Raw genomic sequence first — 21,227 nt, 5'->3', positions numbered from 1 at the left:
TATATATATATATATATATATATATATATATATATATATATATATATATATATATACACACACACACACACACACACACACACATTACTATCATCAGTTTATTTGTATAATATAATTTTGGCATTTTATCTTATAACTGACTTATCATGAGTGTTTTTATTTATATAATGTAAAACAAAGAAAATAAATTCCCCAGTGGGGGGTCAATAACTTAATCTCATGATGGGCTTCCTAGGAATAGACTGCAATATATACCAAATATATAGTAACTGTTTTATTACAAGGACTCAATCAAACTTAATGTAATGTACGGCTACAGCTTTTTTGAGATTTCAACCGAATCAAGGCATCACTTCTGTGCTAATTTGCCATATAATACAGAAATTGTGGGAATTGATCGTGTTTCAGCAATTCTTGCTTACAGATATGTTTTTTATTTATCAAAATGTGCAGTGTAACAACCTTGACAACTTAATAATTGAATAATTAGTCACAAGAACAATATCTTCTGATGTTTATTTAATTTATAATTCATAAGCGGAGGGATAAATGACTTTCCTGGCACAAAATCTGAACAAAACTGACATCAGATTGTCAAACAAAACATTAATTGAAAAGTCAGTCCTGATAACGCAGCTCTTCTCAGACATTCTTTTTGATGTAGTCAATCAACACAGCAGTGACCTTCTGCTGAAGGGCGGCATCGTCCATCACAATGGCGATGAGCTGGCGTGCGTCCGTCCAGGTCAGGTTGTCTAAAACGGCCACAACCGCGTCATAGAGCTCCTGTTTCTCAGCATCTGGCAACTCCATCAGGATCTGAGGCACAGACTTGAACTGCCCACTGGTCTGCCACCAGGATAGGAGACCCCCGACTGATGCACCTGGTGCAGAGAGGGAGGCAGATAAAGAATCAGTTACAGGTTCAGCACATTGATCAATTATCAACCTGCTAGCTGTAATGTCTTCTACAGGAATACAGAGAGCAGAATCAGTCATTTTTTGTCGTTATTCTTACCAAAAAAAACACCTGGAGGTCCAAAGAGAAGCCCGCCTGCAAGTGCTCCTAGTCCTGCTGTCCACATTCCTTCGATTGCTTTTTCCCAGGTGTTCTTGAACCCAGAGCCCTCTGCTATTTTACAGCAGAGACGAATGACATCATCGATTCGTTGAGCCATCACTGCATTAAGACACTGGCATGATAGGAAAGAGAGGATTTTACAAATTTTCTCAGATAATTATGGAAGCACTTTATTGACCGTGATAAATATGAAACAGTATGAGGCAGAAGTGACATGTCAGCTCATTAAATTAACCCCAGAAACCATTTAAATGCCCTTTCAGTTCGACCTTCACTGAAACTTGTTTTGTACCTTGTGTCATTTTGCAAACAGAGTTGTGCCTCAACAACTGAGTGTCATATTAGTGCACACTGAATATAAGCACATTTCTTTCTAAGTCAAGTATTTGGTGTGTGCAGCTTAGAAAACAGTGTTCAGCAGACTTCATGTAACAGATTTGAAATTGAAAAATTTAGCAAAACACATTGAGATGCAGTGACCCTGGAGTTATGGAGGGGTGGGGGACCGGAGGGGCATCACAGTCTGTCATGAATTTTACTTTCACTTTTACTTGTAATTTCAACATGCATTGAAAACTAACTAACTAACTAACTAAATAAATAAATAAATAAATAAATAAATAAATAAATAGATAAATAAATAAATAAATAAATAAATAAATAGGCATAATAAGTAGCCTATAGTGCATAGAGTTAATTCAGGCAAGATGACTTAATGACAACATCAATGATGGTTTGATTAAAATTTAACATTCACCAGCCTTCAAATGACAACTATCTAATTGTTGCAATTACTATTATTATTTATTTTTTATTTATTTTTTATTTTATGATGTAGTCTTACCTTTAGTCTTCTCCTGAATATACCGGGGGGTTTTACTTTATTTACTCGTCTGATATCAGATTGAACTGCTGAGTCATCACACTTGTTTACTTTTATCTTCAGTCAGCTGGGTGGAGCACAAACTGTAAAATGTGTTGAGCTGCATGAAGCCACTGACAGATGTCTACTCAAGAGGAGACGAGAGGATTCATCACAGCTAAACACACACTCAGTCATGTCATGTTCATTCACACACAAACGTTTGTAATATACAGGCCTAACCTTAACGTTACAGTTTGAGCTGAAATTGACAACAGAAATAAACAAGTTTGCTGATTTCAACATACCTCAGCAATTCTAATCAACCGTCAGCTGTCTGAACTGGGAGTCAGAATTCAGACTTTATTTATTTATTTGAGATAAAAGTTAGAATACTGACTTTATTTATTTATTAATTTGATATAATGTTAGAATTCAGACTTTATTTATTTATTTATTTGAGAAAAAACTTTGAATTCTGACTATTTATTTATTTATTCATTTATTTATTTGAGATAAAACGTTAGAATACTGACTTTATTTATTTATTTATTTGAGAAAAAAGTTAGAATTCAGACTTTATTTATTTGAGAAAAAAGTTAGAATACTGACTTTATTTATTTATTTATTTGAGGGAAAAAAAACGTTAGTATTCTGTAATATCGTTTTGTTTTCTGTGATGTTGTGTTTTCTCTAGCGTTGTTGCTTGGACCTTCAGGGCCACCGTACAGTACCCATTGAACAAAAACACATATTAAAAAAAAATGAACGTGAACTGCAAAGACTACAACGTCCAGTCAGAGTGTCTGGATTAGCCACTGCACAGCTCACTGACCATTAAGGACAACATCACCACCCTGCTGTCCCCTCCCAACACACCATCAGTGAGTCTGTTGAAACACAGGGTTAAAAAAAAAACACACGACATTTTATCACAGACTCAGTGAGGAGCTGGTTGACAGCGCCCCTAGCGGCCATACACGAGCACAAACTGCAGACGTCACGGTTTACTACCAGCTAGTAATTACCAAAGAAGAAAAAGAAGGACAGGCAGCTGCAGCAGACGTCTCAGTGAAAAGGTAAGAGGCTGTTTAAAGGCTGCTGCAGGTGATCCGAGAGGAGGTCAGTGAATTAAAGGGTGCAAGAAACTGTCGAGTGGGAGACTTTGAGACGCTGCAGGGCGAGGCACCTGGTTTACTTTCACTTCCCTCAAGTCTTTATACGAGACAACACATTAACTTGTACAGGGACAAAGTTCAGTAGCCTGTTGTTATTAAGAGGATAGAGGTATGTTTTCATGAACATGTTAAAGTTCCTTCTGCAGGAAACTGGCAGCCTGATTATCTATGACAAGTTTAAGCTTTAAGACACTGGAGTCTAGATGTAAGTGCAACTTGTGTCCTTTAAATTAATACGTTATGAAAGTTTTAAGTTTGGGTTTTAGGTTTTAAAAGTACCCTGAGGTCATCCTGGAATTAAAGTAAAACAATATTGAGTCTTGAAATGTTTGATATTAAATGTACTTGTATTAAAAATACAATCATACATGTGTTTATTAACAGTATACTATGGTTTGGCTGATTATTGGAGTCAATATTTAACATTTTTTAAATAAATATCCGATAAATTCATTTAAAAATGTGCTTCTTTGACTCTGATGCAGGATGCAATATGCAGAGTAACTAGTAACTAAAGTTATCAAATAAATACTGAGTAAAAAGTAAAAAAAAAAGAAATTGTATGTACAGTAGTTGAGTAAATGTACTTAGTTACATTCCATCTCAGTTAGAAAGTGATGTAAATTCATGTGATCTCTTGTGTTTTCCAGGCAAGATGAATTTGGAGGAGTACTTTAAAAGAATCGGCTTCCACGGCCCTTTTGACAAACTGGACCTGGCGACCCTGAATTCTGTCCACAAACAGCACATCATGTCGGTGCCATTTGAAAACCTCAGCATTCACTGCGGTGAGAAGATCATCATGGACCTCGAGGTCATTTTCAACAAGATAGTGAGGAGCAACCGCGGGGGCTGGTGCCTCGAGAACAACTACCTCTTTGGCTGGGTGCTGAGAGAAATGGGCTTCGATACTACCACGCTGAGCTCCAAAGTTTTCAACAGTATCAGCAATGAGTTTGGTCCCTATGATTCTCATCTTATCAACAAGATCGTCATCGATAGAAAGGCTTACATAGCAGATGTAAGCTTTGGGGTGTCCTCCCAAATTCGGGAGACCCTGGAGCTCGTCTCTGGAAAGGACCAACCTCAGGCGGCGGGTGTCTTTCGTGTCATAGACAAGGGGGACATGTGGGTGCTGGAGAAGACCGGCAGAAAGCCACAGGTTCTCAATCCAGAGCTCACCAATAGCAGTCTGGTGAACAGGAACGACACAAAGCAGATCTACTCCTTCACGTTGGTGCCTCGGGAGGTAGATCACTTCAGGGATGTGAGCGACAAACTCCAGACGGATCCCGCTTCGCTGTTCACCAACAAGTCCATCCTCTCTTTGCAGACACCGACAGGATTCAAAGCCCTCGTTGGTTGGACCTACAGTGAGGTCACCTACAAACCTGAGGAGGGTGTTGATGTCATAGACATGAGGGATGTCACAGATGATGAGATAGAGCCGATTCTGAGGGAAAAGTTCAATTTAAAGCTGCAGAACAAACTGAAGCCAGTAAGCAACAAAGCGTGGTACACACTCTGAGAATTGCCATGACCTGTGGTGATTTGTGACAGCACTTTGAAGGTGTCACTCCATTTTATTACACTTTGACAGTAAACAATCATGTACTGTTGAGTCAGATACCTCTGATATAACAGCTAGGTCAGAGTTACAATAATAATTTGTACAAGATAAATGAAAAAATCCAAAGAAAACAGGCCATGATTCAACTGTTAATGCTAATAATATAGTGAAGTGTCTGCACAGAGCCCAAAGGACACTAAAAGACAACACCCATCCCAGCCACGGTCTGTTCACCCTGCATAGTACCCGCTGCCGTACCACCAGACTACGGAGCAGCTTCATTCCTCCGGCCGTGAGACTCTTGAGCTCATATCTTGTAAATGCTTTGCGTCCTGAGTCAAGTAATTTGTTTTTTGAATTTAACCTCTGTAGTAATTTCTGTAGTAGTTTCTGCTCAGTGTTGGACCCTGTGTCCTCTGTCATTAACTGTGTACTCACTCATATATCATCATCATGCTGAATATTATACTCATAAACTTTTTAATCTTTTACTTCAGAAACATGGCTGAACCTGTGATTTTGTAAGAAGGCTGTTTTTTCTGGTTGTTGTTGGAGCATAATCAGGTTTATCATCAGGGGCGTAGCACAAAATCCTGGTCCCTGTACATAGGCATTATCTTTGGGCCCCTCTCCACATCCAGATGTGTCCAAATGTAAATCTAAGCATAGACCAACAAATGTTAGATGGAATAAACTGCATTGTATTGTTCCTCTCATGCTGACAACCGCTGGATGTGCCTTATTAAAATACTTCATATCTTCTGTTCTGTCTCCAAGTGTTTTCTGTGTGGAGGATGTTGTTAGATTAGGGTTGTTGTTGTCAGTTGTGTGCTGCTACTGGATGTCTAAATTTCCTTTGGGATCAACAGCATTAGATCCAGCTGGGTCACAATGCTGGACAGCTTAATTGCTGGATTTTAATCTATACCTGCAGCTATGAAGAAGAAACAGAGAAACAAAGGATCAGCTCATAAATACATAATAATTATGCTCAAGTTCGCGGAAGTTCAGATTGACCATCCACATCATTAACTCAGCCAACAAACTGAGCTGCCACAGTCAGTTTAAAGTGCTTTTAAAACTACATGCATTAATATATTTCTAACTGTATTATTCCTGCATGTTAAATGATTTTTTATTGTTATTTATGTGTCTGTTTGTAATGTTATTTACCACCAAAAATGGGTGAGAGGGGTCTGAGTAAGTAGAGTCCCTGAGGGCAGGAGGAGGGGCTTCGGGGATTTGTACCGCCCTTTATTTGTCTTACAGCCAATCACGTTGGCGCTGAGCACACGCTCAATGCTGATTGGTTCGCACGCCCTGTCCTTCAGCCTAGCGGAAGTAGCGGCACAGCCAACAGCAGGCTGCTGGGACCACAGCAGAGATGAACTCCTTGGAACAGGCCGAAGGTAACAACACAGAAAACAAATTAAATGTACACATTTTTTTAAATAGCAGCCCAGTTGTTTTGGCTGCATAGCTTTAACCACTAAAGGAAATCAAAACCGACGTCTTAAAATGCGTTTACGGAGCTGTGCGCAGCGTTTAGTTAAGCTAGCCGGCTAGTCTGCTCAGGATTGTTAGCATGCTTCCTAGCTTACATGTCAGTAGACACTCGGTAGTTCACACGCTCGTTTAGTTATAAAATAACACTTATTTTCGTGTTCAGTCTGTTAGTTTCTGTTGCCAGCGAAGTAAAGTTGCCATACAAAGACAGCCAAAGCTGTGCTGGCAGTCAGTGTGACATATTTAACTCATAACTTTGTCGTTATTCACGTTATGCATCTGGCTTCACATCAGTTGACATGCTCACAGTTACATACAAAGTGACACACACTGAGCTTTAAAGCTTAAGGTAACATTAGTTATAGTCTTTATAAATCACGTGACTTGATTTGCAGAGAGCCTTCCACTGAATTCAAAAGACATGCAGCCTTGATATTAGGTCATCATACAGTCTGTTTTAACATCTCCATCTATGTTTCAGACCTGAAGGCTTTTGAGAGAAGACTGACGGAGTATGTCTCCTGTTTGCAACCTGCAACAGGCAGGTGGAGAAGTAAGTAATCATCAGTGGTGACTAGAGCTGCTACAGTTATTGGACTAATTGATTAGTCGATCAAAAGAAATTAATGGACATGTTTTGATAATTGAGACTGAAATGACTTCAGTCATTTTGCAAGCAAAAATGTCAAACATTTGCTGGTTCCAGCTCCTTAAATGAAAGGATTTGCTCCTTTTCTCTGTCCTTTTATGATAGTAGATGAAGAGTTTTTAAGTTTTGGACTGTTAGTTGGACAAGAGAAGCATTTTGAAGACATCACTTTGGGCTCTGGGAACAGATTTTTGACATCTTATAAACTAAACAATCAATTAACCATGAAAGTAACTGGCTGATTAACCAATAATTAAATTAACTGTTAGTGGCAGCCCTTGCGGTGACTCAAAACCATGGCTGACAAGGTGTAGCGGCTCACCTGGTACCTTTTTATTTGTCTCAGTCTGTTATTTGGGAAACCCTATATATTGCTATTTATTGACTTCAACCCAACTTTTAATGACTATCAAACAAAAGAATCGTAAACCTGCTGCTCACTAAGCACAGGAAAAACAGAAGTGGGTGTTACTACTAATATTGAGCAAACGACTTGCAGTATATCGTTTTGGTGAACACACTTCATGTTGTTGCCCATAGTCTCATTCACCTGTCTTGTTTCAGTGATACTGATAGTGGTGTCTGTTTGTACGGCTACTGGGGCTTGGAACTGGTTAATAGACCCCGACACACAGAAGGTATGTACAAGTTACCATAAAGAACATCTGTAAAAGCGAAAGTTTTGTTATTGACTCAATCGTCAATGTTTCTTTTTCCCTCTTTGTTCTGCAGGTCTCTTTCTTTTCATCACTGTGGAATCACCCCTTCTTCACCATCAGCTGCATCACTCTTATAGCGCTCTTCTTCGCTGGAATACACAAACGAGTTGTGGCACCATCAATGTATCCTTTTTCTGTTGCAGTTCATATGAAGCAGCACGTTGGCAGGCTTAGTCAGACTTATGCCCTATTTGCACAGGACTAGTATTACCTGGGGATCTCTTGTAATTTTGTAATAATGGCAGAGAACAACTGTGATCTTCTTGCAAATCTACCATGTCTGTAATTTGTGAAGTAAAATTTCCACCACATATTACTGACCATATTTCACCAAACTGATCCTGTGCAAATCAGCATGTTTGTGACTTGGGGTTGCATTTCTTATTAAAGATCTATTTTCTGTTGACAGACAACTGCGCAAGAAAGAAATTTGATCACAGCTCATGATATGTGTAACAGCTGTCAACAGCTGTGCTGTGAGATGAGCTATACTGACATTTAAACGTGATGACAGAGAAGGTTAGGAGCAAACGAAGGTTGTTATATTTAAGTGCAGCCATAAATAATCTTTTACTTGATCTAAAAGAGCTGCAAGTGTGTATTTATGCTTGTAACGCATGCAGGTAGTGGGCCAATAAAGTCTAAACTGAATTGATGTGGCTGCAGAAGAACAGATGCAAAGTTTGTTACACAGATCCATGACATTATATCCAGGAGACGAGCAGTAAAATCAGGACAAAAGACAAATGTGGGGTGGTATATTTCTAAATCACATGAGGTCTCCTGGTAATACTAGTCCCGTGTGAATAGGGCTTTAGAATTCATCATCTGCACTGACATCACACATCTAGTCGCAGCCATTGACAAAAACGTGTAGAGCATACAAGAAATGTCCGGGTACTCGCACTTGATTCATCCCTGTTCAGGATTTGCTGTTTACTGGTTCACATCTTTGACATCCTTCAGTATTGCTGCCCGCTGTCGGACGGTTTTAGCAGAATACAACATGTCCTGCGACGATGTGAGTTCATGAATCTCTTGTAGCCTGCTCCTTTGTAGTCTTGCTCAGACAACTTGTATACAACTGTTAACACTCGTCTGATTTCCATCATTTTACAGACAGGGAAGCTTATTCTCAAGCCACGACCGAACATCCAGTAACCACGAGCTTCTTTGAGGTGGTCAGACAATATGCCTGGTCTTCGTTGATAGCCACTGATCACTCGGCGTCTTCAGCACTGTGGGTGGTCTGAAAAGCACCAGGGGTGACAGCACTGGGGCAGATCTCGTCATCATGGTGGGAATGTGTTTGGAAGAAAGAAGAAATGAACTGATTGGGCCTTTTTAACAGTATCGCTGTGCTGATGTCACCATCGAAGCTGCTGATCTGCTCACATCGTCTGATATATTTTACTCATTCAGTGTGAGTTCATGTGTGTTTATTTCTGTTTCTAATGTTGAGCATGTATTTTATCAAAATGTTTCTATTTTTAAAGTTATTTACCTAATAAATACTTGAGGGGTGAAAACATGTCTCTTAATTATTTCTGTCTTATCTCATGTCAAGCCTCTGCCTTTGGTATATTTGATGTTTGGCAAAAATCTTAAAGAGGTCGTATTATGCTTTTTGGGTTTCAGCCTTTCCTTTATTGTGTTATGTCGCATTTTTGTGCATGGAAAAAGTCCATCCATCCATTGTCTGTAACCGCTTATCCTTTTCAGGGACTGGCGCTGATCCCAGCCTACATTGGGCGAACGGCGGGGTCAGCCTTGGATGAGTCGCCAGTTCATCACAGGGCTTACATAGAGGGACAAACAACCATTCACACTCACATTCACACCTGCGGACAATTTAGAGTAACTGATTAATCTAACTTGTAAAAGGTCTGTGAAGGGAAAAAGCCCAAAGTCCACGCCAAAGGGAGTTACTCTCTCCCACAGAAAAACACTGCCTGAAACGCCTGGTTTGTAGTCGAGCCTTAACTACCGTAACTTATGTGCGTCACTATGTAACAGGCGTCAGACACACTGTGAAAAAGGATGCTGAAATATAATGTGTATTTTTGAAAATTAAAGTATGTAAACCTTTTCTTCTAGGACCACCAGATAAAGGTATGAACCTGAAAACGAGCATAACACGACCTCCTTGACGTTTTTGCATTCGTGTTGCCGTCCCCGTCGTTTTGCGACAGTTTCCCCTGCTTTCTGTTAACAACGAGCGTTTTACGGCAGAGAATACTTCCACATGGCCTCCGACCAGGCTGGAACCGGAATGTGTTTGTGAGGGGTTGGCCGCTTCGTCTTGAGTGTACAGAGAGAGAAAATAAGAAAAAAATCCCGTTAAATGCGCAGTTGGCACTTTAATAGACATTAAAATGGGTAAAAGTAAAACCACTAAATTTAAAAGGCCGCAGTTCAACAGTGTCGGGCTGCCGGCGATCGCTGTGAAGGAAGCGGACGCTGAGGAAGAAGACCTCGGTGATGATAGCTGTCCAGCTGCGGAGCTGCTGGAGAAAGTATGACCACAGTCTCAGCTTGTTTTCTCACCTGTATTTAAACTGTTGTTTGCTGAGTGTATATATTTACACAGTATTTTAATGAATCATTTACCAGGAAGAGTATCATTTATTGATATAACTGTTGATCTCCTGGTTAGTCTGCCTATTAATTGGTATTAACTTTTGAATGTGTGATTTCACTCTTGAGACTCTTAGTTGTCATGTTATTGTTTGTTCAGTGAAGTGAAGTCCTTGATCCTTAATCCTCTTGTCCTAGAGAAGTTTTATCATATCATAAGTGCTCTATAGGAAGTCTGAAACAGCTCAGTTTATATAGTTGGTGTCATGTTTTGTATATATTTTTCCATAGCTGCAGAGTCCCAGTGCAGATGTTCGGGAGTTTGCATGTGCCAGCATTTCCCGGGTGGTGCAGCAGAGCCAGACCATCCCAGGTTTCCTCCAGAGGGATGCTGTGAGGCGCCTGGGGCCCATGTTGCTGGACAGCAGCGTGGCTGTCAGAGAGACTGCCACTGGAGCGCTCAGGTGAGTCTGTATAGCACAGTGGTATGGACTGGGCCTACAGAGGTCTGGTTTGTTTACCATAAGCATCCTGAGGCTTTTGAATCATCCTGGCCTCAAGATGCGTTCGGTGAACAAGGTCCCCCCTGTCCACAACAAGTTTCCGGCAGCTACATTTAGCTGGCAGAGCAGTCACTGTCAATGGCAAACGTGCGTCTTTGTGTCACCACATTCAACAAGGTTTTGAAAGTCATCAAGACGCTCTTGATTAGACTTTATTCACAGCAGACATTGTGACCTGTCATGGCAGAAAACATCCAGGTGGAACTGATAACATTAACGAAGGCTCAGCTCCTTTGAAGTACCAAAATGTAACTTGGTGGAAAAATATAGTTGGTTGTTGAGTCTCATCCCCAAATCCTCAAATACTGACACATTGGGTTGGCAAGCTCGGGTTGGATGCCAAACAATCAATGATCTTTCTCCAGGATGTTACATTTTGTTGCTCCAAATGTCAAAGGTAACTGATACGGGTGAGGGTGGGACAATCTGCTAACAGGTGGAGCAATGTTTATAAGAAGAAGTCCATGTTTTGTTTGCAGCACAGGTGATTGACACACACTCCTGCTGCTCTTTTCATGCTCTTCCACTGATTGTCAGTCGGTTACCTACAAGAAAACATAGCAGCAAAGGGAGTGAAGAAGAAGACTGCTAGCGAACAAACCTGGATGTGTGATTTAAATTGTCAGTTAAAATGAAAAACATGATGGTGTGGCAGTTTTTGGGGTCTGTGCCAAAAAACCCCACTTTTTCCAGACTTGTAGTCGAGAGCATCTCAGCAGCACTTCATCAAAACATTGTTTTGTCAAACATTTTACCTTTAGAAGAAATTTTAATAACTCTTTCTCATACTGCAATTTAGATTATATTTCCATATATTGTGCATGCATCTAAAGACCTTAAGGGGAAATAAACATGGTATTAGAAACAGCCTGAAGCAGCTAAAGAAAATAATATATATTTCAGATATTTTTCTGTTTTTCAAACAACATTACATCAATGTTGTATTGCAAAGCATTATGGGTATTAAGTACAGCAGTATTTGTCATGTTAGTTCTACAGGGGGCGCCATGCTACTATAAAAATGTCTATAAGAAAGAATGAGCTGTTTGGTTTTCATGATTTGATGCTTTGTGTTATGACTGTCTTATGAATTACCCCGAATAACCACCCCCATACAATAACAAACAACATTTGACAACAGTTACACAACAATGATAGTCGTCGTCACCATCGACCCCTTAACAGTCAACACTTGTTTTTGTATCAGAGTGCGGTCCTAACCCCGTCCTGACTGTCGTCGTTAAGGAACCCTTAAATCAGGTGCCATGTTCTGGATAGCAAAATAAGACAGTTGCTCACAGGGCCACCCCCAGGCTCTCCCTTTCACACACACACACACACACACACATACACACACACAAACAGCATCCCTGACTGCGAATCTCCTCCATCTAAATGATGAGTGTGTGTCTTGGACTGTCTCTGCCCGACAGGAATCTGAGTGCATGCGGAGGTCAGGAGGTGTGCGAGGACATGGTGAAGCACGACGTCATGACTCCTCTGACAGCACTGCTTAGAGAGGTGAGACTCCGCCACTGCTTTTAGCTCACCCCATCACTTCAGTTCCTCTTCATCAGCAGCTGTTGCAGCCGGGCCGGAGCAACTGGGTTTCATTCCAGAGCAAAGATAATCACCATTTGTGATAATGTCTGCACACACACTTGGAACGAAGGACCCCAAACAATATTCACCTGAATTCATTTCAGACTGAAAGCCTTTTTCAAAATATAGAGTTAATATTTTTAATATTTCAGGATGCATAATGGTTCGTACCTGTTTTCCACAGTGCTGTGCTGGTTTCGAGAGTGCCTCTGTGTCGATGACTGAGCAGAAGAATGCAGTGGAGGATGTTGCCAATGAGGCTGTGAACCTACTCTGGAATCTATGGTAAGCTGACGTGTAGTGCAGGCTGGTTGGCAGCGTGTTTTTAACTTTTACTGGGATGTTTTCACTGCTGTTTACTGCGGCTCATTCCATAGTTACACGTAGATTCCTTTCTAGTCTTCTGCTGCTGGTTTGCTCATGAGACTCATTATATACTTCACTCCATAGTCCAGAAAATGACACACTTAGTTCATCTAATAGTCACAAGCCCACCTCTTGACACCCATCCTGCCATTATCTGCATTTATTCACACAAAGATGATGCACCGTGTCTTTCTGTGTGCATTTGTTACTTGTCTTTTATCGCTCTCTCATGTTGTGTTGCGTTTCCAGTGAGAGCAGCAGCCAGGCGCTGTCCGTGTTCAACAAAGTGGGTCTCCTGGATGTGGTCGTCCAGTGTCTGGAGAGACACCCACAGAACGTGGAACTGGCCATATCTGCTGGTAGGTCGAGTGAATATACTGTTAATTGGTTGTCATAATTGATTTCAAAGGCTGCTGAAGGACACATCTTCTGCTGCTGAAACGTTTCCTGTGTACATTTTAACAGCTGGGTGCTGTTTACATATGACGTAACACGCTTCTAGCTCTAGTTTAATATTTAAGCAAATTCCCCAAACTGTCGATATATTCCTTAAAGGATCATTTGGGTATTTTCCGACCTGGGCCCTGTTTTAACATGTGTAAGTGACTAATACGGACAACAATCTTTGAAATTGGTCACAGTATTGAGCAAGACCGCTGCAGGCAACAGCCTCAAAACTGGCTCCAATGTACTCTTAAACTATGTCCACTAAAAGTGCTTGTTTTTGCTACTGAACGGTCAACCTTCGTGTTTTAAGAATGAGATCCTTTTTGTTTAACCAGAAAGAGGCGCTATGTTGCTCTTGCTAAAGCCACCAGACTCCATTTAAAAAAAATAATCTGATCACACTTAATTCAAACCTGACAGATACTGAATATTAGTCACCACCTTCTCGGTTTGTCTTCTCACTGTACCGACAATCTCCAACTCTGGTTTGTTCGAAATAAGCCCTTGATTCACCCGCCCTCTTCTCTCCCGACATTGTCACATTTAACACAGTGAATTAAGAGTTAATTATTTTGACCAAACTATAACAAATATTGAACTAATGGCCACATTTTTTATGCAATATTTTGTTACTATTCTGTTATGTGTTGTGTGATCGGCCGTCATGGCTTTTTCAAGGCTGATACAGATCACAAGTAAACTCTACTTAAGTGCAATATTGCGGTACTTTACTTCAGTATTTCCATTTTTGGACACACAACATACTGAAACGGATATTCGGAAAAATGCTGAACATCGGCCCCGATAATCAGCTAGTCCGATAATCTGTCTATCTCTAATTATATGTGATGTGGGAAACACTTTTGGTATGATGTGTAAATGAAGCTGACACACCCAGCTCTGTAATGTATGAGGCAGATGACAGAAATGACTTCATACATGTGAACTGAACTGGACTTAGTTATTGCGAGTAATTAACTAATCTTTGAGGAACCGGTTCTGAAGTCTCTCCTCTTTGTGTCGGTCCAGCCCACTGTTTGCACACTGTGACTGAGGATAACCCAGAGCTGCTGTGTAGCTTGAACACTGCTGTGCTCGGAGTCCTGGAGAATGTGCTGCTGTCATCTCAGCCTGCCATGGCACACACCCTCCTCAGGACACTGGCTGCAGGTACACTTTGTTACTTCTTTTTAGACAAGTTGTTGAAAACTGGAACTCACTACTATTGCACAAGTTGAAAGTGACATTTAAAAAATAGTCCTCTGTGAACAGAAGTTGCTTATACATTTAAGGAACATGAACTGCAACTGATACAGTTTTAATAAATACCCCCTCCTGAGCGCTAACTGCCCCTTGTGTCTCTCAGGGACACTGTGGAACATGAAAGGCAGTCTGCCTGCTGCCCGTCAGGCCCAGACCCTCAACGCTGTGGTGGCCAACCTGTCAAAGTGCTTGGATCTGGACACAGGTACATTGATACCTGAGCTCAGACAAGCAGAAGAGGTTCGTCTCAGAAACGCTCCAGCTGCACCGGATGCAGAGGAGCAGGCTGCCGGAGAGCTGCCTGTGGACGAGATGGATCATGAGGAGGAGGAAGCACCTAAACACAAGAGGAATGGAAAATCTGCGAAAGTTGATAACGACGTCTCTGACCTCTTGCCTGTAAGTGATATCTGTCATGTAGAGCTCCATGTGTTGCTGTTCCTCTTTATGTGTACAGCAGGCTGTAGGCCTCCCTGACCTTTGAACACTGTAAAATGCACTCGTCAGAGAGATTATGAGCCCTGTTTCACTGTCAGTTGCATGTTTCTGTGCAATCGCTGATATACTGGCTGACAATAACTGATTGCAGATCTATATCAATATCGGTATCATGTCAGCTGATAAATAACAAAACATTGTGGCACAGAAATGCCAAAGAGACCTTGGAGAGCATTTAGAAACACTGTCCCCAATAGAGAGTTTGTCCTCCAGACAGCACCAACAAGTACATTTTTCAACTTTTAACACATCTTTTAAAAACCAAATGTATGGTAACGTCTTAAAAAATGTATGTTTATGTAATGTATATATGCAAAACATCTGCCTATATATCATCAGCTTTTCCAAAACTCTCAAATATCTCTCTGTAGCGTAGCGTAGCGTTGGCTACGAAAATCCATTATTGTTCGGCTTTAATCCAGTGAAACAGTATTCAGATGTAAATCATTTATAAAGCCGATCACAGTCACACTTTGTTCTTAGTCGGTGGCGGGTGGTCAGTACATGGCGGTATGACGCTGCCCCACCTTTCACTAAATGAATAAAAATCACATTGACCTTCACAGAATAAGATTTTAAAACACCACCACCCAAAGTTGTAGCAGCAGAGAGCAAGATGCTTGTCGTGGTAGCCTGGACTTGATCAGGCAGACGTCAAAATAGAGAAAGATTAGTTTTCATTCAAGGAGCTGGTTTACCAGGGACTTTGGCCAACTGCCTGCAGTGATGCCAAAGCTTGATTTGTGCCTTCACCAGCCAAAACCGGTCTGGATTGTGTAAATACTCAAAGAATCATGTCATATTAATCTTATTCACTAACAATTCAGAAAGAACCATTCAGAAGTATCACAAATCCCCCTTCGTGTTAAGACTTTGTCCCAGGTGGGTTTGAAAGACAATAAATAGCAAAGCGTACATACATAAATAACAGATTAAACCAATTCTTAATACAGTATGTAAACTTGCCGGTATGTTTCATTTTTAGATCGAACCCTGGGGCGTACTGTTTGGGAAAACTGGAAGCAACTAAAGATGTATTAACATGGATTTTATAGGATTGTGTAACACAATCCTATAAAAGCCATGACAGCAGCCATGACAACTTTGGAGGCCTGCTATTGGCTGACTCGGTGCTTGAGGGAGGGCATTTTGGATAGACCCTTGTGGATAAAAATTACAATGACAACTAAATGATGCAGGGTGGGATATGTATATCTGTGTTTATAGCAAAAAAAGCGATCCAGTTTTGTATTTCAGAAGTGTGCGTTGATGCCAGGTGAAAAGGTGGCGTATGAGTCATCCTGAAGTGCGAGCCAGACTGACAGAGCAGACAAACTGTCGGGTTGGGGGGGGTGAGTTCAACTGGGGACTGACTTCCGGCTTCCACCACCCTTCTGACAGTCCCCCAGTCTGACCTCAGCGAGACAGAGCTGTCCCCGTCATCTCAGTCGAAGTCAGAGCCCCAAGATTGTTGGTGACGCTCCAAAATACCCCGTAATATTGTGGGTTACGTAACGGGGGTTATCTCAATCCAAGCTTTGTTTTTCCTAGTTTAGCCGTGTAAACATGGAGCGCATTTCTCTGCCACAACGCTGCCAAACAAACCCAAACACACCCAGGAACAGCTGTAATCAGCTGGCCGAACAGATAAGCTCTACTTAAACCTCATTCCTTCAAAAAGTGACACCCTCGAAGCGGTTTTCACTTGCAGCACAGTTCAAAAGTGCAACCAGACATGTTTGAGTACATCTGTAGAAACCAATCTCTCCTACGCAGTGGGCAGCTGAACTCAGACTGGGTGATAACTGTGCTAACATCCATCGCTTTTGTAGGTTGTTGACTCACATGGCTGCTTGTTTTTGTCCAGAGGGGCAAGGAGGAGCTGAGGGAGGCAACGGCCTTGCTGACAGCCCAGCAAACGTCCTTAGAGATCATCGTCAACATGTGCTGCTCTGACGGTGAGTGTTGTGGGCATGGACAGCAGTGCTGACCCCGGGCACTTCGCATCAACATTATCTCCTGTGACACCGCCACCCAGTATGTGTTTGCATATCGGAAAGGCTATTGTAAAAACAAACGCATTAACTGACTTCATTTACGCGCCTAGAAATCCGTTATTGTTCATCTGTCGATCAATTCTCTGTATGTGTTGCCCGTTAGACCCTTCTGACGACGAGTGGGAGGAGGAGTCGAGCAGTGACGAAAGCGACATGGGTCCAGACGGCCTTTGTGATGGAGTGTCCAATCTTATGTCTCCTCTGTGTTTGTCAGCTGAGGTTCACGGGGCTTTGATCAGCTACAGCATCCCTGAAAAGGCAAATACCTGTCTGCTTCATCAACAACACCTCACACTGCCACTGGGAAATAGTTTTATAAAAGAAAGAGGCTCTCACAGTGCCAGAATGTCGAGATAAGCATGTGAATGTAATTTAACTGTCATTTTAATAATCTGTGCTTTAATTAAAAACTCAAGATTTGGTTCTGATTATGGGGTGAGCCCCACCCTGCTTCTACCTGAAGCAAAAGTATTAAATTACTTGCCTGTGCAGTTTGATAAAGATCTGTCTTGCACCTTTATGCCCTTGTGCAACCACATAAAGATGGTTGTGGTAATATCTTTTTTCCTCCCGATTCAAGGTCCTCAAAAAGACAGAATTCCCCAGGAAAGAAGCCATGGACGTGTGCCATCAGAATCCCTCCTGGAGAAGCCTGATAAAAAAGTAATCCTTTCTCTTCTCAACTCTTTCTTTAACTAAACTTAGATCAAGATAACTTCTTTATGTGAGACACCTAAGTGTTTTTTTTTTTTAAAAGAGGGAAGCTGTTTTATCTCTTTCACACAGTTTTAGTCTTAGATAAAAAATCTCTCTGACAAAAGCGACCTCTTGTTCGATCCTTTAGGATGCAGCGCGTGCAGTCCAGGGCGCTGACGTGCCTCCATAGCATCCTCTCCACCATGGACGCCGAGTCTCTGGGAGGAGCGGCGGCCCTGCAGGGAGCAGCACAGCACCTGTCCACGCTGGTTTTTGGAGCAGCAGGTGTCACATTTATGTCACTTTTAGTATTTCTTTGTTGAGTTTCATTTTTTCACTACAATACACACGGATACGCGGATGTTGCTAATTCTGGTAAATTTGAATCAAGATTTGGACAACTGTGGTGAAATGTGAAAACCACAATTAAATTATTGTAGAAAGATGAATGTGTGTTCTGAGTTGCAGCAATATTGAAGCATCTAATACATCTGATCTATAAAAACAATGAACTTTTATGTTAAATGAATGTTAATTGATTGTTTTCAGAGATACCTAAAGACGAGGAGTTCCTGGAGGCCGTCATCAGCGCCATGCGGTCTCTCTTACAGATGATTGCCTCCAAAAATATCTCCCAGGTACAGAATATACCCCAACATCAGCCTCTCCTTTGCTCATTTTAAACATGGGGAATTTAAAGGGTCACTCCAACTATTTTAGTATTGCACTTGAATGAAGTTGCAAAGGGTCTCAGAGGAGAGTTGAAAAAAATGCCGGCTCCTACATTTCCCATAACGCAACGTAACATCTTCAGTTCAACTCGTGTGCTGTTCGAATTAATCGGAATAACTTTTTTCTGAAAATTCACATTAATACCCTATACCCTATGTGCCCTATACTTGGAAAAGTATCTAAATATTCAATTCCCTAATGCATCCTACCGCTCTCCCCATGAGTGCTGCCATTTTTGTGACGTCAGACAACTGCTTTTTCATGAGTCGGGGTAGATGAAGTAGGAACTCCAACTTTGAGTGGTATTTCTTGTGGGAGGTGAGAATTGTTTCAAGTTCCAAGCTGTCTGAAACACAGCTAAGTCCTGCCTGGTAAATGTCCACACTTTTCATACATCACACCTCCAGTGTTAAAAAACAACAATAACAACCGTGCTGACATCATCAGGGTTTCTTTCTTTTTACACAGCCACAGAAAACATTATACAACTGTTTTTACAGACTGAATAGTCATCGCTTTGTCAAGAAAACTGTGTCAAATTAGTGGAGCGCCCCTTTAAGCCATTTCCATGTTTGTTGACTGAACGAAAACAGTGCTGAATAAATACAGAGGCAACACAGAACTAGACTTTGTATTCACATCAAACTTAATAACGTACTGCCTGCTCACATTAAATGACGTTGACTGTGTTTTAATTTCGGATCGCTCTATATCTGTGTGTTTTGCTTTTATTTCTGTTAGTGTATGACCCCCCAGCAGCTGATGAGCCTGAGCGAAGCAGCCACCCACTGTGAAGTTGTTAGTGTGAGGGTCAACGCCGTCGCCATTCTGGGCATCACTGGCAGCACATTAGCCAAAGAGAAGGGCACTGCTGAAACCCTACAGGTATAATGTTTCTCTAGTCTTCCCTCTGAATATTTTGTTCTTCCTCTAAGAAACTCTGCTCCCACAGATGATCGGAAACGCCTTACTTCAAGTTGCCACGAGGGATGCCGACCTGGTTGTGAACGGAGAGGCCCTCGACGCCCTGTTTGATGTTTTCGCGGATGGAGACGAGGCGGAGACAGCTGCTAAAAACATCCAGTTACTACCTGCACTGAAGACACTTCAACCTGTCTTCAAGGCCAAGGTACCAGAGACTTATGTCTTCGAACTCAACACATATTTGTTTCTCCGTCTTACAAATAGTAATGCTCACCAGAGATGGTTTGATACCATTTTTTCCTTCCCAATACATATTCCGATACCTTAACTAACATATCGTTTCAAACCAATAACCAAGAGGAGAAATACTCTTTCTGATGTGACAGTTTCATAACAATTTCTTGTCTTTTTCTTCTAGATCCGCAAAGAAGGAAGAGGCAAGTACAGCCCTCAGCAGCTCTGCGTGCTCGACAACATCAAAGTGAACCTGAGAAGATTCATTGGTTATTTGGAGAAGGTGGTGAAAAAATGAGGACTTGCCGCGCTTCACATTATGATCACTTGGACCTGGTTTGGACCTAAATGCAAGCAGGAGCATAAAATGAACCAGAATATGGTTGTAAAAACCATCAAGTATTTATTATGTTGGTAGTAAACCATTTTTTTGGCTTGGTTTCATTGTTAATATTCTCAAAATAATGATTTACTATCGTGTGTTTTGAAGACGAAGGGGTGAAATCTTAAATTAGTTATTAGTTACTGCGAGTTGCAGTAAAGAGAGGTTTTTATTTTTGCTCCCTCAGTTGGTAAGTGTCATTCAACCCAATTAAGTTTATTTTCATGTCCCCCAGTAACATTTTTTAAGAGACCAGGTGTGGAGAGCTAGCTGACACCAGGTCACATGTGTATCCTTCATTTTGTCCCATGTTTCAGTGGGCCGAAAAAACGGATGTTTGCAGTTCTGCTGCAAGAAGCAGGAAGCAGAGCTGCTTGAAATCACAGGCCCTTTTATAGGAAGGAGAAGTGTCACTACTTAATGAAGAAGAGAAGATTTTGTGTTACGGATATTTGTTAAGACAGGATTGGCTGACTTGCCTAAAGAGAAACAAAATTACTTTATAATTTCAGTAACTTTCTAAGCTGAAAAAGTTTGCGACACTCACTGCCAAAGTTGTTACAACATTAAAATCTATTAGGACAGGCGTTGTAGCCTTTTTGAAATACACATTCATTCTCTACCTCTGCCTCTCTGTGCTCCCTCCACCTTCCATCTCTCGACCATCTGCCTCTGCGGGGAACTTATCTCATGAGCGTGCGATGGTAACTTTTGTTGTGGTAAATTTCTGATCTTATCCGTCTGCAAGTCACCACAGCAGCAAAAGCATTCTGGTCAGTAACATCATAAAGTAAATGCTCAAATAGAAAATAGATTGGGTGTCACTAACGCCAATAACTTATGATGTTTAATCAGCATCCAAAAATTGCTCCTTCAGCCAACAGTCCTGTTTAACAACTGTGAAGGTTTTGAATATGTAAATCCTGGATGGTGCCATTTATTTTGCACCTCATCCATAGTTCATCATGCATTGAGAAACTGACAAAGTCAACGCATTTGCTTTCATTAGTGCAGTTCATGGTAAAGACTGAATGTTTATTTACACCCACGACTGGCATTTAATCAAATGTCAGAGGGTTCATATGTTGCAAGAGTCAGACACAGCTTCCCTGGGTTCCTACTGCTTTTCAGGGAAATGTAAATAAAATAGCATATCATTGATTAAAAAAAGAAAATGTCAAAGGTACATTCGAGAGGGAATATGTCATCAGGCTGTAAAATGAATGCCTTTTTTGAAATAAATCCTGATTTCTGAAGCATTTTCTGAAATGTTTGTTTTCCTTTTGTGTCATTAAACATCTTGGTGTCGTCGTCAGTGACG

General features: G+C 41.2%; 4 protein-coding genes across 5 annotated transcripts; 3 read left to right on the top strand and 1 right to left on the bottom strand.

Moving 5' to 3' along the window:
- Positions 1-546: 546 nt before the first annotated feature.
- Positions 547-1,998, bottom strand: LOC140995025 (protein C19orf12 homolog). Its single transcript, XM_073464911.1, has 3 exons — positions 1,926-1,998; positions 1,019-1,193; positions 547-884 (listed from the first exon to the last, which is right to left on the bottom strand). The coding sequence occupies exons 2-3, from the start codon at positions 1,176-1,178 to the stop codon at positions 643-645; spliced, it is 402 nt and encodes a 133-aa protein (XP_073321012.1). The 5' UTR covers positions 1,179-1,193; positions 1,926-1,998; the 3' UTR covers positions 547-642.
- A 931-nt stretch (positions 1,999-2,929) lies between these two features.
- Positions 2,930-5,453, top strand: LOC140995282 (arylamine N-acetyltransferase, pineal gland isozyme NAT-10-like). 2 transcript variants are annotated; one of them, XM_073465261.1, is made up of 2 exons: positions 2,930-3,022; positions 3,772-5,453. In XM_073465261.1, exon 2 carries the CDS (start codon positions 3,777-3,779, stop codon positions 4,647-4,649), a length of 873 nt encoding a protein of 290 aa, XP_073321362.1. In that variant the 5' UTR covers positions 2,930-3,022; positions 3,772-3,776; the 3' UTR covers positions 4,650-5,453. The 2 variants fall into 2 exon arrangements, with proteins under 2 accessions (XP_073321362.1, XP_073321361.1); XM_073465260.1 differs by lacking the exon at positions 2,930-3,022 and adding an exon at positions 3,072-3,326.
- A 563-nt stretch (positions 5,454-6,016) lies between these two features.
- Positions 6,017-9,094, top strand: cnep1r1 (CTD nuclear envelope phosphatase 1 regulatory subunit 1). Its single transcript, XM_073464543.1, has 6 exons — positions 6,017-6,100; positions 6,679-6,750; positions 7,411-7,484; positions 7,579-7,688; positions 8,532-8,586; positions 8,685-9,094. Exons 1-6 carry the CDS (start codon positions 6,076-6,078, stop codon positions 8,724-8,726), a joined length of 378 nt encoding a protein of 125 aa, XP_073320644.1. The 5' UTR covers positions 6,017-6,075; the 3' UTR covers positions 8,727-9,094.
- A 714-nt stretch (positions 9,095-9,808) lies between these two features.
- On the top strand, positions 9,809-21,175 carry heatr3 (HEAT repeat containing 3). The gene is made up of 15 exons (XM_073465144.1): positions 9,809-10,081; positions 10,434-10,606; positions 12,139-12,226; positions 12,492-12,592; positions 12,923-13,032; positions 14,150-14,290; positions 14,487-14,782; positions 16,749-16,839; positions 17,042-17,196; positions 17,519-17,601; positions 17,783-17,919; positions 18,184-18,272; positions 19,108-19,251; positions 19,319-19,495; positions 19,709-21,175. Exons 1-15 carry the CDS (start codon positions 9,941-9,943, stop codon positions 19,820-19,822), a joined length of 2,040 nt encoding a protein of 679 aa, XP_073321245.1. The 5' UTR covers positions 9,809-9,940; the 3' UTR covers positions 19,823-21,175.
- Positions 21,176-21,227: the final 52 nt, after the last annotated feature.

This window comes from Pagrus major, chromosome 4 (genome assembly GCF_040436345.1).
Source record: "Pagrus major chromosome 4, Pma_NU_1.0".
In the NCBI taxonomy this organism is placed as follows: domain Eukaryota; kingdom Metazoa; phylum Chordata; class Actinopteri; order Spariformes; family Sparidae; genus Pagrus; species Pagrus major.
The sequence above is the reverse complement of the archived record's forward strand: the minus strand, read 5'-3'. Positions and strand labels throughout refer to the sequence as shown.